The 23365-nt window shown below is 49.1% G+C and overlaps 1 protein-coding gene across 1 annotated transcript in view; it reads left to right on the top strand.

Annotated features, from left to right (window-relative positions):
* Nucleotides 1-2072: 2072 nt before the first annotated feature.
* The window catches only part of CPE (carboxypeptidase E), a 102786-nt gene continuing 81493 nt past the window's right edge, over nt 2073-23365 (top strand). The window contains exons 1-6 of the mRNA XM_029077075.1: nt 2073-2280; nt 3382-3631; nt 4186-4310; nt 9065-9190; nt 11301-11354; nt 15045-15269. Coding sequence (XP_028932908.1) covers nt 2073-2280; nt 3382-3631; nt 4186-4310; nt 9065-9190; nt 11301-11354; nt 15045-15269 — 988 coding nt within the window. The remainder of the gene's footprint in view (nt 2281-3381; nt 3632-4185; nt 4311-9064; nt 9191-11300; nt 11355-15044; nt 15270-23365) is intronic.

Genomic DNA, 23365 nt, shown 5'->3' with positions numbered 1-23365 from the left:
GAGTTTAGAGTCTAGCGAGAGGCTTCCAGTCTCGAAAGGGATTTGAGGTGGAATTAGGAATTCTCTCTCTGGCACCAGGCTTCATCTCTTTTCCCTGGGGGAGGTTGGGTCTTTAGAGAAAACAGCTAATATAGGGCCATGCACACATTTTGAATTTCCAGTAAGTGTTTGTAGAGGATGATGAAGGTAAGGAGTTGTGCTTGGGAGAAGCAACCTAGCTTAGTGGAAAGCATAAGCCTGAGAGTCAAAGGATCTGAGCTCTCTTTTGTACCGCTTGCCTTCTGTGTGACTTTTGGTAAGTCACTTAACTTCTCTGTGATTTTCCTCCCCTGTAAAATGGGGATACAATATCTGTTCTCTCTTCCACTTAGACTATGAGTCTCATGTATATATATATATATATATATATATATATATATATATATATACAGAGAAGCAGCGTGGCTCAGTGGAAAGAGCCAGGCTCAGGAGTCAGAGGTCATGGGTTCAAATTCTGACTCTGCCGCTTGTCAGCTGTGTGACTGTGGGCAAGTCACTTCACTTCTCTGTGCTTCAGTGACCTCATTTGTAAAATGTGGATTAACTGTGAGCCTCACGTGGGACAACCTGATGACCCTGTATCTACCCCAGCGCTTAGAACAGTGCTCTGAACATATTAAGCGCTTAACAAATACCAACATTATTATTATGTCAGATAGGAACTGTGCCTAATTTGAATGCATTACATCTACCCCAGCCCTTGGCACACAGTGAACGCTAAACAGATGCAATTATGATGCTAAGTTTGATGAAATGATCCTTAGCCTTAGAAAGCTGAACTACCCTTTTCAGGAAGCTGTAGTAAATTAATTCTCCAAGACTCTTTCCAAAGCTGTGAAGATGGTCAGTCCAAGCACATTATTTCTTTTTTGTGTACTGATCATTCTGGGTAGGGGAGAAATCATAAATCTCATTCGAGGGAAGCTTAGTGGTCAGAGAGAAAACTGGTCTTGTGCTCAGTCTGAAAATCTGGTCACAATCTCCAAAGCAGCTACTTGAGTTTTGCTGCAGTTCTCTGTCAAGGATTATAAATAGAATATCTCAACCTGAGCTAATGACTGCACCAGGCTTCTACCTGCCTGGTTTGTCTCTATTTCCAGCCTCACGGCCAATTCCCCAAATCATTTTCTATGCCTTTAGCCAATTTTGGATCAGAGGAAGGGATAAGCAGGCTGAAATAAACAAATTCAGCATGCTTTAAACACAGAAAAATCAGAGGAAAGGTGATTTGGAAGAGTTCTGAGAGCTCTTCTCTGCAAAATGAATATAAAGCTTAAAGAATTGAATCCCGGCTCACCTTGTTCTAGGGAAGAAGACTATAATAATTTTAGAACCAAGCTAGGAGATGGAAAGATATTTACTACTGAAGACTTAGAATACCTTATGATCCTTTAATCTCTGTTACATTAAGCTTAAAATAGCCTGGAGAAGTGGATTCAATAATGATAGTAATAATAATAATATTTAAGTGCTTTACTCTATGCCAAGAACTCTACTAAATACTAGAGTGTTGTCTTGTGTCTATAATCACATCAGCTAGAGGCCCTGGCCTTATGGGTCTTACAATCTAAGTGGAAGAGGGAAAAGGTATTTTATACCTTTTTTAACAGATAAGGGCATTGATTCATAGAAAAGTAAAGTGACTTACCCAACGTCACACAGCAGGGAAATGGAAGGGCCAGAATTAGAGCCAGGTCCTCTAACTTGCGGGCCTGCTATTTCCAGTAAGCCACTCTTTATGTTCCATTTCTCTCTGTCATTTGATTTTGAGCTCCTTGGAGAAAACTGGGGGAATTCTTCTTGGACCCTTCTCAGCACCTTCTTCGGCACCTGTTATAATGCCATCCAAGTGTGGGTCCTTAGTGTCTGATGGACTGATTGATTAATTGACTGAATGAAGCAGGGCAAGAATAGGCTAGAAAATGCAGAAAGGTGAGAAGGATCAGGAGTTACATCCTGAACATCCTCAACAATGTCGCTGCAACTTGGGGACTCTCCAATAACCTGACCATCTTCATATAACAGGCGACAAAATGGAAGCCTGTTATATGAAGATGGTCAGGTTATTGGAGAGTCCCCAAGTGCTGGAATGGGAAGCTTTAAAATGCCGGTGTTTTCATATTACTCAGAATACCAAAAATAGTCGGTGGAGTGTGAGGCGGGGCTGGCCTCAGGCAAGTAGGGAGGAATCGGACTATCACCAGCAGCTCCTGCCCGGAGTGGAGGAAGAAGAATGTTTAAGTATCAATAATAATAATAGTATCTGTTAAGTGATTGTTAAGTGCTCTGGTAGATACTGTACTATCAGCTCAGAAGCAGTCCCTATCCCACTTAGGGCTCACAGCTTAAGGAGAAGAGACAAAAGATCTGTAATCTCTATTTTATAGATGAGGAAACTGAGGCATAGAGAAGCTAAGTCACTTGTCCAACGTCACACAACAGGCACGTGGCCAAGTCGGGACCAAGACCCCAATGTTTCGTGCTTAGTAAGTACCAAGAACTACAATAGTAACAATTAATAAGCACTTACTATGTGCCAAGAACCGTTCTAACTGCTGGGGCAGTTACAAGTTAGTCAGGTTGGACACTGTCCCTGTCCCACACGGGGCTCACATTCTTAGTTCCCATTTTATAGATGAGGTCACTGAGGCCCACCGAAGTGACTTGCCCAAGGTCACACGGCAGACAAGAGACAGAGCCGGGATTAGAACCCATGACCTTCTGACTCCCAGGTCCGTGCTCTATCTACGGAGCCACACGGCTTCTAAGAAATAGTCAAGTGAAAAATCATGACATTTTGTGTTGGAGTAGATACAAAATCCGGTCCCACATGGGGCTCACGTGGCTCAGTGGAAAGAGCCCGGGCTTGGGATTCAGAGATCATGGGTTCGAATTCCAGCTCTGCCACTTGTCAGCTGTGTGCCTGTGGGCAAGTCACTTCACTTCTCTGTGCCTCAGTTACCTCTTCTGTCAAATGGGGATTAACTGTGAGCCTCATGTGGGACAACCTGATTACCCTGCATCTATCCCAGCGCTTAGAACAGTGCTCTGCACATAGTAAGCGCTTAACAAATACCAACATTATTATCCTAAATAGGAGGGAGAAAAGGTCCTGAATCCCCATTTGGCCGACGAGAGAACTGAGATACAGAGAATTAGGTGACTTGCTTCAGGTCACACAGCAAGTAAGTGATAATGCTGGGATTAGAACCCAAGCTCTCCGAGCCCCCGGGTCTGTGCTCTTTCCACTCTTTGCCAGTACAGTCGATCTACTAGATGAACCATCCCGGTGCGGGGTTTTATCTCTCGTGCTTCCGTGCGGGATTTGTCCCTGATTGGCAGCCCCTAAAAATCGGCGGCTCCAGGAAAACCAAGCGGCCCATCCCACGGCTGAGGTCCCTGAACGGTTGTTCGACCGCCGCTCCCCTCTGTTCCTTACCCCCAGTCCATCAGTGTCGGTCACGGGGAAACGGAGGCAGACAGAGAAGGCAGGTAGAAGAGTGGCATGTTTGGATGGCCAGTTAACTGTTGTGGATTTCGAGTTCCCTGGAGAGGCAAAGTGGAGTAAAGAGAGGCTGCGAGAGGTCCAGAGGTCAGGAGGTTTCTGCAGTTATAATGGGCGGTGAATGCTGCTGCTCCCTTTGGGTGAAGTGTACTCCTGGTGCTTGATAAATGGTAACAATTTAAGTGGGGCTTGTAGACACACAGATTATTGCTCCTCTACCTCTCCATCCCCTCAACTCCCCCTGTTTCCCCTGTAGTCATTTGCAAATTGTCACACGCCTTAGGTTAGGGGGCATCCTTAACTATTTATTTAAAATAATGTCTGCCTCCCCCTCTAGACTAGAAGCCAGTTATGGGTAGGAGCATATCTAACGACTCTGTTGTAGTCTCCCAAACGCTTAGTAGAGCACTGTGCACATACTGAGTTGTCAATAAATCCAGCACTTAACAAAGAGTAAGCGCCTAACAAACGCCATCATCATTATTATTATTAAATACCAATGATGATGATTTCCAGAGAAGAATGTACAGATCTTGTTTGGAGTTGCTGCATAAGCTGGATCCTTTTCTTGGATTGATTTAACACCTTCTGCTGCTGAAGGAATAGTAGTTTTGTTTTTCCTTCCCATGACCCTTTCTCAGCTTGTCTGAAGCAAAATCACCCCCCTCCTCGCCCCGTCCCCACCGTAAGAGGCTTCTTTATTCCCCTAGAGGACCGCGGACTGCAGTGTATGGCGGAACTACAGCTGCAGTGGTCCCCTTCAGAGGTGCATGATTTCATTCCAGGGACTACAACTAAAACGCTACAGTGGAATGTTATAGGAGGAAAAGTAACTTGACATATAAGATTTGCTCATTCATAATGAGATAGTGTTATAGATTTTCTTCCCCCAAAGATCTGGGAAATAAACTGCATTACTCTTTCAGGATTTTTGCTGATTCTTTAAGCATTTCCGGAATACACCCTCTCAGCCATAGTGCTATCTGTGCTATGCCTCGGTCGGCAGCGTGTGGTTTAAGAGAAAACAGGCTGTCCTTTGTGACGAACACTAAAAAGATGCACAGATGGAGTTGGGATTTTGCTGTTCATTAATTTGCCAAAGGATGGCCTTAAGGAAAATTATTCTTCCTCCTGGTGTGAAAATTTTAAAAGGGAAAAATTCAGAAATTGACAAGGCAAGTATTAACAAATTAAGCTCTTTTACCATCTGGTACTTTTTTTCTCTCCACTTTAGTAGCGGTATGATTTAAGTATCTTGAATTATTTGAGATGTATTATTAATTTGCAGTTAATTCATATTTCGTGGTTACAGAAGGAAAGGCAGGAAAGACAAGTGACTTTCCCCACGGACGAGAAGAGAGACCCGGATTGATCTGGGTCAGTTTCCGGCTCCAGTGTCCGAGTTATTCTTTCTCACTGTTTCTGGAAGAAACCTCCTATTTCGATATGATTTCCCCTTCTTAAATATGGCACTGTATGATCCTGGCAATAGCAAGGTGACAGTCTGCTGAATGATCAAAAAATGGATGGATGATACTTTCAGAATTTTTTTTAATAACATCTGCTAAGCGCTTCCTACGTGCCAGACACAGTACTAAGTGCTGTGGTCGATACGAGCTAGTCAGGTTGGACACAGGCCAAGTCCCACATAGGGCTCACAGCCTTAATCCCCATTTTCCAGATGAGGTAACTGAGGCCCAGAGAAGTTAAGCGACTTGGCCGAGGTCACACAGCAGACAAATTTGGCGGAGCTGAGATTAGAACCCAGTCCCTTCTGACTCCCAGTCCCATGCTCTGTCCACTAGACCACACCGCTTCGCTACCTCAGGGCTAAGATCCACTGCCAGTGCTATTCTTCCTCTTGTCCGGCCTTAAGCTGGGAAGTCGACTCCGACCCGTAGCGACTCCATGGACACATGTCTCCCAGAACGCCCACTTCCACCTGCAATTGTTCTGGTAGTGGATCCATAGAGTTTTCTTGGTATTCTTCCACACCAAACCTCAATATGCTGTGAATATAAAGCACCTGGAGAGGCTGTTGTGGCCTAGTTGACAAAGCATAGAATTAGGAGTCAAGGGACCTGGCTTCTCGTCTCAGGTCTACCGCTGGTCTGTTGTAGACCCTGGGGCAGTTTTCAACCTTTTTGAACCGTGGTTTTGCCATTTGTAAATTGGGGATGAAACAGACTATGAGACAGGGACTGTGTACAACCTTATAACCTCGTACCCGCCCCGGGGTTTAGCATACAGTAAGCACTTAATAAATTCCATATTTATTGATTATTATACTCTAAATGCAGGTGCACTTAGCTATTGCAAATGACAGATTTCAAATGAATGCAAGTTCTGTCAATTGGTTTTGCTGAGCCATTCCTTTTCACTTTCCCTTCTCTTGTCCAAAAGTCCCCCTCTCCTTGTTCCACATCTCCCCCAGGGTCCTAAAAAAACCCGCTCTTGACCCCACTTCCCCCTCCAGTTATCGTCCTATCTCCCTACTACCCTTCCTTTCCAAAATCTTAGAACGAGTCGTCTACAATCGATGCCTAGAATTCCTTAACTCCCATTCTCTCCTAGACCCCCTCCAATCTGGCTTCCGTCCCCTCCACTCTACCGAGACTGCTCTCTCTAAGGTCACCCGTGACCTCCTTCTTGCCAGATCCGATGGCTCCTACTCCATTCTGATCCTCCTTGACCTCTCTGCTGCCTTTGACACTGTTGACCATCCCCTCCTCCTCCATACCTTATCTCACCTTGGCTTCACGGACTCTGTCCTCTGCTGGTTCTCCTCTTACCTCTCTGGCCGATCATTCTCGGTCTCCTACGCTGGAGCCTCCTCCCCCTCCCATCCTTTAACTGTTGGAGTTCCTCAAGGGTCAGTTCTTGTCCCTCTTCTGTTCTCCATTTACACTCACTCCCTCGGTGAACTCATCCGCTCTCACGGCTTTGACTACCATCTCTACGCAGATGACACGCAGATCTACATCTCCGCCCCTGTCCTCTCCCCCTCCCTTCAGGCTCGCATCTCCTCCCGCCTCCGGGACGTCTCCACCTGGATGTCGGCCCGCCACCTAAAACTCAACATGAGCAAGACTGAGCTCCTCATCTTCCCTCCCAAGCCCGGTCCGCTCCCAGACTTCTCCGTCACCGTGGATGGCACGACCATCCTTCCCGTCCCGCAGGCCCGCAATCTCGGTGTCATCCTTGACTCGTCCCTCTCGTTCACCCCACACATCCTATCCGTTACCAAGACCTGCCGGTTTCACCTCTACAATATCGCCAAGATCCGCCCTTTCCTCTCCACCCAAACGGCTACCTTACTATTACGGGCTCTCGTTATATCCCGGCTAGACTACTGTGTCAGCCTTCTCTCTGACCTCCCTTCCTCCTCTCTCGCCCCGCTCCGGTCTATTCTTCACTCCGCTGCCCGGCTCATCTTCCTGCAGAAACGATCTGGGCATGTCACTCCCCTTCTTAAACAACTCCAGTGGTTGCCTATCGACCTCCGCTCCAAACAAAAACTCCTCACTCTAGGCTTCAAGGCTCTCCATCACCTTGCCCCTTCCTACCTCTCCTCCCTTCTCTCTTTCTACCGCCCACCCCGCACGCTCCGCTCCTCTGCCGCCCACCTCCTCGCCGTCCCTCGGTCTCGCCTATCCCGCCGTCGACCCCTGGGTCACGTCCTCCCGCGGTCCTGGAACGCCCTCCCTCCTCACCTCCGCCAAACTGATTCTCTTTCCCTCTTCAAAACCTTACTTAAAAATCACCTCCTCCAAGAGGCCTTCCCAAACTGAGCTCCTCTTCCCCCTCTACTCCCTCTGCCATCCCCCCTTTACCTCTCCGCAGCTAAAGCCTCATTTTCCCCTTTTCCCTCTGCTCCTCCACCTCTCCCTTCCCATCCCCACAGCACTGTACCCGTCCGCTCAACTGTATATATTTTCGTTACCCTATTTATTTTGTTAATGAATTGTACATCGCCTTGATTCTATTTAGTTGCCATTGTTTTTATGAGATGTTCTTCCCCTTGACGCTGTTTAGTGCCATTGTTCTTGTCTGTCCGTCTCCCCCGATTAGACTGTAAGCCCGTCAAACGGCAGGGACTGTCTCTATCTGTTGCCGACTTGTTCATCCCAAGCGCTTAGTACAGTGCTCTGCACATAGTAAGCGCTCAATAAATACTATTGAATGAATAATTGCGGGTCCCAGGCCGATCACTTGGGTCTGTGGTCTTGGACCACGGTTCCACCGGGAGCACGTTGGGGGAGAGGGCTTAAGAAGTGGAAACTCCATGCCGGTCCAGTAGTTCTGAATTCTTCTCATAAAGGATAACAATAAGTAGAGTGTCAGAGAGGTGGATGTGTCCCTCTCTCTCTCACAGACACGTACTCTGTCTCTGTCTCTCTCTGTTGCTCTGTCTCTGTCTCTCTCCTAGATCCCTTTTCCTTTGGACAGTGAATGCAGAAGCAGGAAGAGCAACAGTAGCCAGAAAAAGCAGCGGAGCGTTCCCTCTCACCTTCATTACTTTGGAATCTCTGGATTTGAGCGATTGCATGAAGTGAAACCCCCCCCCCAAGGTTTTGGGAACTCTCCCGGGAAGGCAGGGGCAGCAGCTGGCGTGGCCCCATATTAGCTTGGAGCTGGAGACCAAATAATAATAATAAGAATGGAATTTGTTGTGTTTGCTATGTGCCACGCCTTGTTCTAAGCCCTGGGATAGATACAAGGTAATCAGATGGTCCCACGTGGGGCTCACGGTCTTAATCTCCATTTTACAGATGAGGAAACTGAGGCACAGAGAAGTGAAGTGACTTTCCCAAGGTCACACAGCAGAGAGGTGGGGGAGTCGGGATTAGAACCCACATCCTCTGACTCCCAAGCCCGTGCTCTTTCCACTCAGCCAGGCTGTTTCGTGGACAATGAGCATCTCAGCTGAGCCTTCAGGGAATCAATCAGTGGTGTTTATTGAGCGTTCACTGTGTGCAGAGCACTGTACTAAGTGCTCAAGAGAGTACGATACACTCATTCAATATTCACTAGTATTTATTGAGCGCTTACTATGTGCAGAGCACGGTACTAGGCACTTGGGATGTACAGTTCGGCAACAGATAGAGACAATCCCTGCCCATTGACGGGCTTACAGTCTAATCACGGGCTTGCAGTCTAACAGGGTTAGTAGACAACAATCCTTGTCCTCAAGGAGCTTACAGTCTCTTTCTGTGGTCGGCTGTCCTGCAGCCCTACGAGAATCTCCTTGTCGGCCACGGACGGCATCTGGGTCCGACATGGCAATTCTAGCCACGCAAATTAAACCCTGCCATGTGATAATATCTGTGTTATTTATTAAGCGCTTACTATTTGCCAAACACTGGAAAGAAGGAGGGAGAACGGATATTTCATCCCCAATTTACAGATGAGGCAAAAGGCGGGGCTAAGCAACTCACCCAAGGCTACAGAGCAGGCCGGTGGTGGACCCGGATTTAGAAACCCGGGTCTCTTGAATCCCATTCCTGTGCTTTCGTCTAGGCCATGCCGCTTTTCAAGTCCATGAAGTCAAAGTCGCTCCTCATAATAACGGGAAGATCAAACGCCAGATCGAACACCTATCCCCTCTTCCCTTTCTCAATGGGGAAGTGTATCGGGGTTTAGGAGGTGGGTGCGAGTCTGAATTTGACCAATAAGGGGTGACTTTGTGGAAGAGAAGGGCTCTTGGAAGCACGGTAGGGATTTGGTTTGGCAGTTGGGATTTGGGAAATTTCTCCAGACCTGGGAATGGCGTGGGTGAAGCCAAAAGGCAGAGGAGGGGAAACATATGCAGGGGGCAGCTGAGCAAATAGACGGAGCAGATGGAAAGGAAGCCTCCGGAGCCAGCGGGAGGATGTGATGTAGAAGAAAAACGCATTCCCCACCCCACAGGCTGCCTTTCAGAGCTCAGAAAGGTGCTTGGCACATAGTAAGCACTTGACAAATTCCATAATTCTTATCATTTACAGCACGGGCTTCATTCCGGACTAGCTCTTGAGCCCCGTCGGCCAGCCCAGCGAGACGCTTGGCATTGATCACCTCTAACTAGCAATCAGGGTGGGCATGGAATCTTTGGCGTAAGACATATTAAGCCACAAACGACCAGTGTAGGTTCTGATAATGTCAGAGGCGCTGGGCTTCACCTAAAAATGCCTGGGAATGCAAAGCTATGGAACCGAAACTTGCCCTTTAGCTCACTTCCTTTGAACTTGTGCCTTAGTATGCGTGGTATAAATCTAAACTTTTAGGGAGCCCGGTCAAAATTTGGAGAGTGAGACCTAAAGGAAAATTCCAGAATTCTGTCTCTTTGATTCAGAGCCCACTGAGTGGACGTTTGGGGGGCAAAAACTGAACGTGATGGATTGCTGCCTTGACAATGTATTGAGTGCCTACTGCGTGGGGAGCGCTTTACTAAGCGCTTGAGAGAGTGAGTACGATATAGTAGATAATCCTTGACCCCAAGGATCTTGTAGTCTAGCAGGGGAGACAGACGTGAAAATAAACGACAGGAAACATGTTCACCCACAGTCCAGTGTGGTTGCTTTGGGTTACTAAATTCAAATGCTCAACCTTCCACTGTAGAGGTCTTTGGTTTCAATCCATCAGTTCCCTTTTTCTTCATGCTCAGGGACAGCTGTGATGTTTGCGCTTTTAGAAGTATAATTGCAGCTTGGTTTAAAAGTCCTGGACTATGTGGGCAGACTGGAGCCTTGTAGAGAGAGGCAGTGTGGCGTAGTGGAAAGAGCGCAGGAATGGGGGACAGGAGGCCTGGGTTCTCATCCCAGCTTTGCCACTTTCCTGCTTTCCTTGTTGCCTGACCAGGCTTAGCTCTTCTGCGCCCCACTTTCCTCACCTGCACGTGGGGACTAAATACCTGTCCGCCCTCTCCTTTGCACTCGAGCGCCATGTGGAACAGGAAGCAGCGAGGCCTAGGGTAGCCGTGCGGTCTAGTGGACAGAGCAGGGAACCGGGAAGTCGGAGGACCTGGGTTCTAATCCCGGCTCCGCCACTTGTCTGCTGTGTGATCTTGGGCAAGTCGCTTCGCTTCCCCGTGCCTCAGTTAAATCATCTGTAAAAGGGGGACTAAAGCCGTGAGCCCCATGTGGGGTATGGATCGTGTCCAACCTGATTAGCGCATATCTACCCCGGGACTTAGTACAATGTGTGGCACGTGGTAAGCGCCTAACAGGCATTAAAACAACAACAACAAAAAACCCCAAACCCGAAATAAAAACACAAGATTTGCGTCTTGATCTGAATACCCGATATCCAGCGCTTAGCAAGGTGTTCGGCACCCAGAAAGTGTCGGGCAAATACAATTACTGTACTTACTAGAGAGGAAAGCACTTGACCAGGCCTCTACGAAGAAGTGATGCAGAGGCATCTGGACCACATCTATTTGGGTGTCCCCATTACAGCAGCATTTCGTCTGATGGAGAACAATCTGGAATCCTCTGGGGAGTGTGGACAGGCACGTGGGTTTGGAGCCAGACCTGCCTGGCAACATTTGACCAAGTGGATTTGGATTTTTTACAGATGCGATGAAGTGATCTGAAACATCTGGAGCCTTTTCTAACCAAAAGACGCGTTTGCAAAGTGTAATGAACACTGTGTGAAGAGTATGAACTCAGGGTAGAAGACAGCTTCGATAGACTTTAACTTTTCTTAACGTGGCCCTCCCGGCTTCCCCTCTCTATCGAAATACCCCCGATGCATCATTTTCCCTATTTCTTTACAGAACAGAAAACTTCCCCGTCACGAGACGCCGCCAGGCTGGAGTTCCGTCGACTGAGTAAATTTGGGTTATTTGGCGATTTAAAAGAGAGATTCTACTGTCTTCTACGATAATATTTGCTGGTCGGCATTTGTCCGCATTTTCTTTCTGACCAGAATGTAACTTAATTACTGATCTCAATTCCTTATTTGTGTGCAACCTGGACTATTTCACTCTTTTGTGAATGTTGATTTTGGTGGATGAAGTGAACACTATCAGATGAGTCCATTTTATCTTCTAGTAAATATAGGGAGCTACCAATCAGTCAATCGATCGTATTTATTGGCGCTTACTATGTGCCACAAAATAACAGTGTCACAGAGTTGGTAGATACGTTTCCTGCCCAACTCAGACTTACGGTTTAGAGGGGGAGACAGATATGAATGAATAAATTGCCGATATGTACCTAAGCGCCTAGGGCCGAGGGAGGGGTGAAATAAAGGGAGCAAATCTAAGTGCAAGAGCCATGCAGAAGGGAGTGGGAGAAGAGGAAATGAGGGCTTAGTCGAGAAAGGCCTCTTGGAGGAGATGGGCCTTCATTAAGGATTTGAAGGCGAGGAGAGTAACCGTCTGTCAGACATGAAGAGGGAAGGCGTTCCTGGCCAGAGGCGGGACGCGGGCGAGAGGTGGGCAGCGAGATATGCGAGATCGAGATATAGCGAGGAGCTTGGCAGTAGAGAAGCCAAGTGTGCAGGGTGGGTTGTAGGAGGAGAGCAGCCAGGTGAGGTAGGAGGGGGGAACGCTATACGTGACTCTTTCCGAATGGAAAGAGCAGGGGCCTGGGAGGCAGATGACCTGGGTTCTAATCCCAGTTCCGCCACTTGCCCGCTCCGTGGATTCCTATCTAGAAAATGGGGATTAAATTCCTGATCTCCAGCCCTCTTGGATTATGTCCGACCTGATTCCCTTGTTATCTGCCTCACCATTTATCTCGGTGCTCGGCACACAGTACGAACTGGACAAGTTCCACGCTTTTTTAATTAGTCTTATTTATGACTACCTCTTTCTTCATTCTTCCAAGGGACAAATTTAACAATGCCTCTCTCCCACTGGATGAATGCTAGACTGGTCTGCCTTCTCATCCAACAGAATCTAACACCTCCGGGTCCTCGAGTCTGTGGTGCTTCGATATCACGGATGTGCAGACGGCGATGGCAGAAACTCACCCCCAGATGATTTCTATATCTCCTCTAGAATATGGTCTCATTCTCTGCACTTTGATGGAGCTCCTCTAATTGAGGGAAGAGGGAGAAGGCTGATGGGTTTATCTTAAAGCGGATGCAGCTCCAATCCCACAAACCTTGTTCCTTTCTTCCATTCCTTTCAGGGTAACATCGTTGGTAGATACGTTCCCCGCCCAACACAAACTTACAGTTTAGAGGGGAAACTAAACACTAAGCCTAAAGGCAATATAATTTCAAAGCAAATCTCAGGGTCAGGTCTCCCCCATCAAACTCCCATTAAGGCCCAAAGCCTCTGCCCTGGTCCAAACCCAGCCCGCCTTTTCTTGAGCAGCGCTGCGGGGGGTGGGGGAGGAAGGGACAGAGAAGGAGGGAGAAAGAGGAGGGCGAGAGAAAGAAAAGAAAGAGGGAGAGGAGGGAGAGAGAGAGATGGAGGGGGGAGGAGAGAAATGGAGGGGGGAGTAAAGAGAGGGAGGGAGAGGGGGAGAAAGAGAGAGGGAATGGGAGGCAGGGGGGAGAGGGAGGGAGAGAGAGATGGAGGGGGAGGGGAGAGAGATGGAGAGAGAGAGGGAGGGGAGGAGAGAAAGAGGGAGGGAGGGGGAGAGGGAGATGGGGGGGAGGAGAGAAAGAGAGGGAGAAGGGAGAGAGAGAGAAGGCAGGGAGACGGGGGGGGGGGGGGGGGGAGAGATGGAGGGGGGAGAGAGATGGGGGGAGGAGAGAAAGAGAGGGAGAAGGGAGAGAGAGAGAAGGCAGGGAGACCGGGGGGGTGGGGAGAGATGGAGGGGGGAGAGAGATGGGGGAGGAGAGAGAGAAGGAGGGAGAGAGATGGAGGGGGAGAGGGAGGGGGGAGAGAGATGGAGAGTGCAGAGGAGAGAAAGAGGGGGAGGGAGAGAGAGATGGAGGGGGGAGAAGAGAGAGGGAGGGAGAAAGAGATGGAGAGTGGGGAGGAGAGAGAGGGAGGGAGAGGGGAGGGGGGAGAGAGAGATGAAGGGGGGAGGAGAGAAAGAGGGAGGGAGGGGGAGAGGGAGATGCAGGGGGGGGAGGAGAGAGAGAGGGAGAAGGGAGAGAGAGAAGGGCAGGGAGACAGAGGGGGGGAGAGAGATGGAAGGGGGAGACAGAGAGATGGGGGAGGAGAGAGAAGAAGGGAGAGAGAGATGGAGGGGGAGAGGGAGGGGGAGAGAGATGGAGAGGGCAGAGGAGAGAAAGGGGGAGGGAGCGAGAGATGGAGGGGGGAGAAGAGAGAGGGAGGGAGAAAGAGATGGAGAGTGGGGAGGAGAGAGAGAGAGAGGGAGAGAGGGAGGGAGGGGGGAGAGAGATAGAGAAGCAGCGTGGCTCAGTGGAAAGAGCCCGGGCTTGGGAGTCGGAGGTCATGGGTTCAAATTCCGGATCTGTCACTTGTCAGCTGTGTGACCTTGGGCAAGTCACTTAACTTCTCTGTGTCTCAGTTGCCTCATCTGGAAAATGGGGATTAACTGTGAGCCTCACATGGGACAACCTGATTACTGTGTATCTATCCCAGCGCTTAGAACAGTGCTCTGTACATAGTAAGCGCTTAACAAATACCAACACTATTATTAGAGAGAGATGGAGAGGAGGGAGGGAGAGAGATGGAGAGAAAGAGATGGAGAGGGGGAGAGGGAGGGGGAGAGAGAGATGGAGAGGGGGAGGAGAGCAAGAGAGGGAGGGCGAGGGAGATGGAGAGGGAGAAGGCGGGGAGAGAGAGATGGAGGGGGGAGGAGAGAAAGAGGGAGAGGGAGGGGGAGATGGAGAGGGAGAGAGGGAGGGGGAGAGAGAGATGGAGGGGGGTGAAGGGAGGGAGAAGAGAGAGGGAGGGAGAAAGAGATAGTGGGGGGGAGAGAGATGGAGGGGGGAGGAGGGGAGAAGAGAGAGGGAGGGAGAAAGAGATGGTGGGGGGGGAGAGAGATGGAGGGGGGGGGAGAAGAGAGAGGGAGGGAGAAAGAGATGGTGGGGGAGAGAGAGATGGAGGGGGGAGAAGGGAGGGAGAAAGAGATGGAGGGGGAAAGAGAGAGAGAGAGAGAGAGAGAGAGAGAGATGAAGAAGGAGAGAGGGGGAGAGAGAGCGCGCGCGCATGCGCGGGGGCCGCCCCCGCAGCGCCCCTGGGGGCGTCGAGGGGTAGTGCGGCCTGTGCGCCGCCTCCGCCCGGGCCCCGCCCCCCGCTCCCCCCGCCCCCCCCCCCCCCCCCCCCCCCCCGGCGGCTGACACTCAGCTGGGGCGGCAGAGCCCACGGCGCTCGGCTCCTCCCCGCCCGCAGCCGCCTCCTCCTCCTCCTCTTCTTCCTCCGTGCGGGCAGCGGGCAGCGGGCCGGGGGTCGCGGGCCGCGGGTGTTGGGAGCGCGGGTGGGCGATGGGCGGGCGGGCTGCGGGCTGCGGGCTCCTGCCGCTCCTGCTGCTCCTGCTGCCCTGGGGCTGCCTGCTCCTCGACGCGGGGCCGGGGCCGGGGCCGGGGGCGGGGGCGGGAGCGGGGGCAGGAGCGGGGCCGGGGGCGGAGCCGGAGTCCGGGCCGGGGTCCGGGCCGGGGTCCGGGCCGGGGTGGGCGCGGCGGCGGCGGCGGCTGAGCCCGGAGTCGGGCCCGTCGGTGGAGTACCACCGCTACCCCGAGCTGCGGGAGGCGCTGGTGTCGGTGTGGCTGCAATGCCCGGACATCGGCAGGATCTACACCGTCGGCCGCAGCGCCCAGGGCCGGGAGCTCCTCGTCCTCGAGCTGTCCGACCGACCCGGGGAACACGAGCCCGGTAACCCGCCACCCCTCTCCACCGCTCCTCTCCATCCCTCCTCTCCACCGCTCCTCTCCATCCCCCCTCTCCATCCCTCCTCTCCATCCCTCCTCTCCACCGCTCCTCTCCATCCCTCCTCTCCATCCCTCCTCTCCACCGCTCCTCTCCATCCCTCTCTCTCCACCCTTCTCCATCCCTCTCTCTCCACCTTTCTCCATCCCTCCTCTCCATCCCTCCGTCCCTCCCCCAACGCACCCCCAAACACCCCTCTCCATCCTTCCCCCCAAACCTCCCGCTCCATCCCTACCCCCCAAACCCCCGCACATCCCTCCTCCCCAAACGCCCCACTCCATCCCTCTTCCCCAAACCCCAACTTCATCCCTCCTCCCCAAACCTCCGCTCCATCCTTACCCTCAACCCCCCTCCTCCATCCCTACCCTCAAACCCCCACTCCCTCCCTCCCCCCAAAACTTCCTGCTCCATCCTCACCCCCAAACCCCACTTCATCTCCCCCCGCAAAATCCCACTCCATCCCTCCTCCCAAAACACCCCACTCCATCCCTTCTCCCCCAACCCCCTCTCTATCCCTCCTCCCCAAACCTCCCACTCCATCCCTTTTCCCCAACCCCCTGCTCCATGCCTCCCCCCAGACGCCCCCCATCCCTCCTCCCAAACCTCCCACTCCATCCCTCCCCGAAACACTGCAACCGCCCCCCCCCCCATCCTTCTCTCCCTTCCATTCATCCACTCCTTCAGTCGCACCTCCTGAGCGCTTAGGGTGTGCAGAGCTCAGAGTAAGCGCTCAGCGAATCCCATGGAATGACTGAATGAACGAGAGGACAGAACAGCAAGAAATGGTCACCGTCTCCTGCCCACAATGGACTGATAGTGTAAAGGGGGGATGGATCAGTGAAATCATCTGTCCCTCGCCCCCTTGCCCCTTTTACCCCCATCCCTCTGCTCCCTTCTGCCACCCACCTCCCTCTGGTCCTCCACCCCGCTGCCCGGCTCCATGCCATCCCTTCCCCCCCCCGGTCCGGGTCACTGGACGCCACGGGGAGGAAAACCAGGGCAGATCCCCCTGGATCCTGCCACCGTCCCCCCACCCCCTCTAATTCCCCCCCCCCCTGCGCCCCCTTCCCTTTCTGCTGGATGGCATCGATTTATCCTCCCCAATTCTCCCAACCGGCTAGGCCCGTGCCCGCCTCACAGTCAACTCACAACAGATACCATCGATTGAGATCAGAAAATGCATCCCCGGCCTCTGAAGAGGTGGGAGCGGGTAGGAGGAAGAAAATCAAAATGCCTTCTGTCTTTCAGCCCCCTTCTCCCAACACCAAACCCCGGTCTCTGTCCTCTGACCTAGCCGCGGTCACCCCGGGGGTGGTGGGGGTGAGGGGCCTGGGGGAAGGCAGGTGGAAAGACTGGAGGGCGAGAGGAGCCAAGAAGAGAAAGACGGTTTGTCCTTTCTTTTTTTGTTGCCTCTTCCCATCAACGGGCTTGCGGGAGACGTCAGACTGCTTAATTATCCACTGCGGACAAACTCATGCCTTATGCGTGTGAGTGTGTCCACCCTATTGTACGCAGAGAGTACCTAGCCCCTCACAGAGGCGGGGAAATTTCCCTGAATGTCTAGAGAAAAGTAGGGGGAACCCTTGGAACGATTGAAAATAGGCTGGGCGAAACCCTCCCATCACAGTATCTCTGGAAAATGCACACACATCCTCTAACAGAGGAAAGCTTCAGATGTAATTACTGGGGCTTAAACCACCTGAAGTGGCCAATTTATGATCTGATTGCTGTCTGGGTGCTACTTTCTGCACCACCCTCCTAAGCTTCGGTGTGCCTTCTCTAGAAATTTAGAATATTGTTTAAAAGGTGATTTTAAATGACCCTGGGATTTGCCGTGAAACTATATTGCCTTTGGGCTTAGTGTTTTACGCCATACTGATATTGCTGATGAAACTGGGATTGCCAACGTTAGCATAAACTAAGAAACTAGTTATCGCCCTGTTCTTTTTTTCTTTTCGGGTGAGTTATTTTGGAATGAAATTTAATATGCATCATTTTGGGGAAGAACGTAGGAGCCATCTTGGTAGCAAATATAGGGTGATGTATGTTTTCGATCATCATGTTTTTCAGTTCATTTCTTTTCTCTCAGAAAATTGATGATAGTTTATAAAATATCAGGCAGATATTTTTTACAGGCAGAAAAAAAACCACCCTATTTTCTAGTCCATAAAGGAACTGGGAGAGGGGAAAAGGAAAGAAACAATGATTTTAGTGAGTTAAGAAGGTGGTTTTCCCAATGAACATCAGTAGTCTAATAATTTTGGGTTAGGAAACTTTTCCTCTCTGTTTTGTGACCCTTAGACGATTGACATTTGCCCCAACCCCATGACACTTATGTACCTATCTTTAATTGATAAATTATGTGCTGTAAATTATTCATTTACACTGTTGTCTCCCTCCCCATCCAGAGTGCAAGCTCATCATGGGCAGGGAAAATGTCTGCTATTTCGGTTATGTTGTACTCTCCCAAGCACTTAGTACAGTGGCCTGCACATAGTAAGTGCTCAATATGTACCATGGATTGACTGACTGACTAGAAGTAATGGTATTATTTTCTTAGTGTCCATTGTGTGGTATAAACCGTACTCAGCATTTGGGAAAGAACAATGGAAACACAGGGTACATTACCTGGCCGCAGAGAGCTTACGCCTAAGGCGAAGAGCAGATGATAGTGAATTTGCAGAAATGACCCAGAGAAAATAGTGAAGCTACTGTACCTAGAACCTAGCAATTTCTAGTATACGGGGTTAAGCATTTCCATTGCTTTTGTGCTGTGTTTCTGAAGATACGAGACCTAGAGACTTGAAGAAGAGGAAGAGTGGGAGATGAAACAATTTTTTTTTTCAAAAATGTGTATCGTTTTTTCAGTAGATGAAATCTGTGCATATTTAATTCTTCCACAAGCACTTAGTAAATATATGCTTTGTGATCTCTGGGAAAGCAAGTGGAAAACAAGCGACCGGGTAATGGGCGGAACTTTTGCGAAGCCTGATTTACTGATCTGGTGACAGGCAGAAATTTGAGCAGCCCTATTTTTAAACTGAAATATCTGATGGGTTTTAAAACTCATAAATATGAAGGGGGGGAAAATGGATAGAAATGTTCAGAGAACTGATAAGTATGAAGAGTTGCTAAGTAAGCATTCATGTTTGGTGTCTGACTTTCCCATTGAGGCTGCAGTATTGCTTGTCCGTTCATGGTTTTCAGGAAGTTAATTTTTTACCTTTGTTTTTTTTTTTTTTAAATGGTATATGTGCCAGGTACTGTACTAGACACTGGGATAGATATAAGCTAATCAGGTTGGACACATTCCATGCCCCACATGGAGTTCCTAGGATCAATCCTCATTTTACAGATGAGGTGACTGAGGCACAGAGAAGTGAAGTGACTTGCCCAAGGTCACATGGCAGGCAAGTGTCGGAGCTGGGATCAGAAACCAGGTCCTTCTGACTCGCAGGCCCACACTCTGTCCACTGGGCCGTGATACTTCCTTAACTATTGTTTCAACCCATCTTTCCCATTGGTCTGTACTGGAAATATATAGAATTTTTGGATTTTTTTCCAAATTGCGTTGCATGAATGAAAGCGTAGCATCCATAGATATTCTCTGAAGCAGAAGTGAAATGTTCTACATTATTGTTCTTTTCATTCAGTGTCAGACTATACCTGTCAAGTATTCACAGAGTAATAATTGTAGGTACATGAAAGAAGGAGCTAAAATGCATCTCTAAATCTACGCTTATTCGCGAGGTTAAATATGAATCGAGATCAATACTTTTTAAACTGCAATTTTGAAACAGAGATTTCAGGGCAGCCTTCTAGAAACACTTCTGATATATTGCCTAAATTCAATTTTTAAGATCTTCATAGCAAAGATGATGTAACCAAAAGGCTAGAATTGCTTTTCTGGGCCGGGTCCAAAAATTCTTTAAATTTCAAGGTGGATGAATGCCAGTTTCCATTTTCTTTAAACTGGTTATTTTGAAAATGAGAGCACTCTGTAACTGTAGAAATTTTTTTTTTGACCATTTGAGGCTCCTCTCCTCTTATCAGTTGAGATTTACAGCCCCTGCGAGTGAACCGTAACTATAATTCTCCTTTTTCTTTTTGGAGAAAATAGAGCATTAACTTCCTAAGAAGGGTTTAGAGTAATATTAGTGATATTATTTATTCATCACCGCTTATGTGCAGACCACTACTCAGTTCTCAGAAGGAAACCACGGGAAGAAATTAGACACAATCTCTGATCCTCAAGGGGCTCACGATCAAAGAATGAAAGTGGGTAGAGGGGACTTATGACAGACACATAAGGAGAGAGAAAACCATAAAACAACCATAGTACAGCACAATGTCAAGACAAGGACTTATGCACAAAGTAAGAACAAAAATCCGTAGGCTAGTGTGGCTATCCGAGGGACAGAATTTCAGGCTCCTGGCAGCTGAGATGCCACAGTCACATCAGCGTCACAGTGACTGCTAGAGCATCACCCACCACAGTCTTCCTGAGGTTTGTGGAGGCCTCACACTGTGGCTGTTTTCTTTCCTGCTGGGATGAGGTGGGATGAACACTCCAGGATGATGCTGGAGGAACTGGAGAGGGTCAGAGAGTTGTTTACACTCACTGCCTCTCCTCTTCCTCCAATTTTCTCTTGACTCCCTGCAATTTGACTTTCCCCTCTCCCACCCCCGATTCCACTTAAATTGCCCTCTCCAAGGTCACCAATGAACAACTCCTTGCCAAATCCAACGACCTCTACTCCATCCTCATCCTCCTAGACCACTCAACTGTCTTTAATATCGTGGACCACTCCCTTCTCCCGGAACACTGTTTAACCTTGGCTTCACTTACTCTGTCCCGTCCTGGTTCTCCTCCTATCAATCTGGCCACGCCTTCTCAGTCTCTTTCTCTGGCTCCTCCTCTGCATCCCACCCTTTAACTGTGGGAGGCTTTCAAGGCTCAGTTGTATTCTCAAAAAAGCCTTCTCATCTCCCTACCTTCTTCTCCCCATCCTATCCGCTCTCCCTTCCCGGTCACCGATGTACTTTGTTCTGTAACCTCCATGCATTCGATTATAAGTTCCTAGGACAGGAATCTTGTCTGTCAACTCCACTGTATTATGCTCTCCCGAGTACTAAGTACACTGCCCCGTACATGGTAAATGCTTAATAAATACCACTGATCGATTCATGAGGAGGCAGCGTGGCTTTCCGAGGGGAGGGTTGCCAAGGGCTTGGGGGTGTTGTCTAGAGACCCTTTTGAATCGGGGCTGGCCAAGAGATGTCTTTAGGATCCTGTTCCTCCTTAGGCACATAGGAGGGTTTAGGTGAGGGGCAGGTAGGCAAACAGCTCGCGACAAATGCTGGTATTTGCTAAAATCCCTAGGTCCTTGACCCTAAATCCTCTCAATTAATCAATCCATCACACAGCAGTATTTATTGAACACCTCTGTGTGCAGAACGCTGTAGTAACGCTTGGGAGAGTACTATATAACAAAATCAGTAGACGTGACTTCTGCCTATAAAGAGCTTACAGTCTGTGGGAGATCGATGTCCCTGATCAGGCCTGAAATAGGAAGCCGGGGGTGCTCTGATTTGTGGACTTGGTTCAATAATCCCGGCAGTGCTGCTTGTTGGACTCTTTGTGTAGAGAGGTATAGAACCCTGGGACCTTGGGTAAGCATTTGCACACTTCTTGGTTGGACTGTGGAAGAAGATTCACATTTTGGAATTTTCTAGGGTTGGGGGAGAATGTAGAACATAGCAACACTTCTGGCCTGCCACTATAAATCCGCTTACTGATGTCATATCAAATGTTGCCAGTCCCGGAAGACTTGGTTCTGGAGGCACTGGCCACTGGTCTGCAATTCCAGGAGGTTTTTTTACTACTCCAGTGTTACTCAGGCATTTTCTGGTTGACCGTGAGGTAAGTGGAGCTCTTCTGATGGTGGGAAATAGGTGGTTTTCCTCCTCTGTCCTGACCCTAACCGCCTTTCCTCACCATATCCCTAAAAGCGTGACCAATCTCCCAAGTTTCTCCTGTAGAAGCTCTGCCCAGGGACCTGGCTTCCTTGGAAATTGCCTACCCTGTTAGTGGAAACAATCCGACTGTGCGGGCCAAACTTTAGAGTCCGCCCTACTTAAACCGGGCCATGTGTGGGCCCGGCCGCTGCTGGATGTCATCTTAGAAGTGTAGAGTCAATTTATCTATTTACGTTTACTGGTATACATCTAGTTTGGTGTATTTTTTTAATGGTATCTGTTAAACACTATGTGCCAGGTAGTCTACTAGCGGTGGGGTAGACACAAGCTAATCAGGTTGGATAACGTCCCTGCCCCACATAGGGCTCACAGTCTTAATCCCCATTTTACAAATGAGATACCTAAGGCCCAGAGAAGTGAAGTGACTTTCCCAAGGCCACAAAGCAGACACGTGGCAGGCTCAGGATAAGAACCCAGGGTCTTTCTGACCCCCAGGCTTGTGCTCTATCTACTAGGTCACGCTGTTTCACCCGACTGAGCTAAACTTAATTTCCAGGATTGGAAAGGTTACAAATGCCCTATATGTCTCCCACTCAGTTTTTCCAGAGGGTTATTGAGTCTTAGGTCTGCCCCCCTTGCAGGGGCCTCGGTCTCCCCACGTAGGAGAGGAAGAGGCATGGAACGAGCAGGATGAAAACCTGCTCTGCCTGATTTCAGCTGGAGTCTGACTTCCCTTTCCAAAGCCCTGCTTGAGAATGGTAATGGACTGTTTTTTTCAGAGCTGTAGCCACATGTTAGGGACCCAGTGTACGGATCCCTTATCCACATCCCCCGTATTCCGACTGTATTCTAACATTTCCTATTCTCCTCCTCTTGACGTTGCTTCAGTCAGCAGTGCTGTTTGTAGAAGGATTTCCTCCTTCCTTGCTCCTTCCCTAGGTGACCAGGACTCCCAGTTCCAATCAATCAACCAGTACCATTTATCGAGTAGCCTAACATACACCGACAACAATACTAACCTTTTGGGAGAGTACAGTAGAAACTAGTAGATGTGATCCCTGCCCTCAACAAGCTTCCATTGTTGCAGGGGAATTTCAGCCATATGTTTTTGAAATTTCAGGATCTACACCGTCAGCCTTTGGCTTTTTGGGACAGACCCGTGATCTGAAAGATGTACAGGAAAAATAGCTCACTAAGGATGCGAGGGCATCTCAGCTGATGGGGGAGGGATACTGAGATGGGGGAGGTGGGTCACGTGAGGGGCAAGGAAGGCACAGAGGGAACCGGTGCTTCTGCAGTCACCTGATTGGAGGGGCTGTCTCTTCTAGAAAACATCTTGGCCCAGTTCTCCATTGGAGTGGCCGTGATTTGGAGGACTGCAGGAAACTTTGCGCATAATCTAAAGTAAATCAGTGGGGAGAGAGCATTCTCTATGGAATTGTGCCCCCTTTATCTCCTTTATATAACAGCAATGACTGTTGCTTAGTAAATCTAAGCAGGATCGCTTTTAAAGAACTAATTGAAGTTAAAATGTTTATGATTTTCACATCCCCCTCTTCCTGTCTATTTCTGGATCTTCATGGTCTTGTATTGCAGTGAGTATTTACATCTTGATTTATCAAGCATCTTGGGGGCAGGGAGCGTGTTGGTCAATTCTGTTGTATTGTACTTTCTTAGAGAGCTTAGTACAGAGCTCTGCTTGCAGTAAACACTCAACAAATACCACTGATATTATAATAGTCAACAACAATGACAATATTATCAATCTGATTATAATACAAATTATATTTTTATTATAAAATTAATTACACTTTAGTTTTATTTCAACCTTTTATTTTAATGAATTAATAAAATTAGCATATAATTTAATATGAATATAATATTCAATAATATTCATTGATCCTTAGGGTTGAGCTGAAGTATATCTTCTCTTCTCTCTTTCGTTTCTCCCCAATTCATTATATCCACGTGGAGAGATCCCCTTGTGGGGCTGGTCTAGTGAAGCCTATTTCATACACTCCTGCTTTGAATGTTCTCACGCATAGGAAGTTACCATTGAAATT

Source organism: Ornithorhynchus anatinus, chromosome 12 (assembly GCF_004115215.2).
Source record: "Ornithorhynchus anatinus isolate Pmale09 chromosome 12, mOrnAna1.pri.v4, whole genome shotgun sequence".
Taxonomy (NCBI): domain Eukaryota; kingdom Metazoa; phylum Chordata; class Mammalia; order Monotremata; family Ornithorhynchidae; genus Ornithorhynchus; species Ornithorhynchus anatinus.
This window is presented reverse-complemented; position numbering and strand designations above follow the sequence as displayed.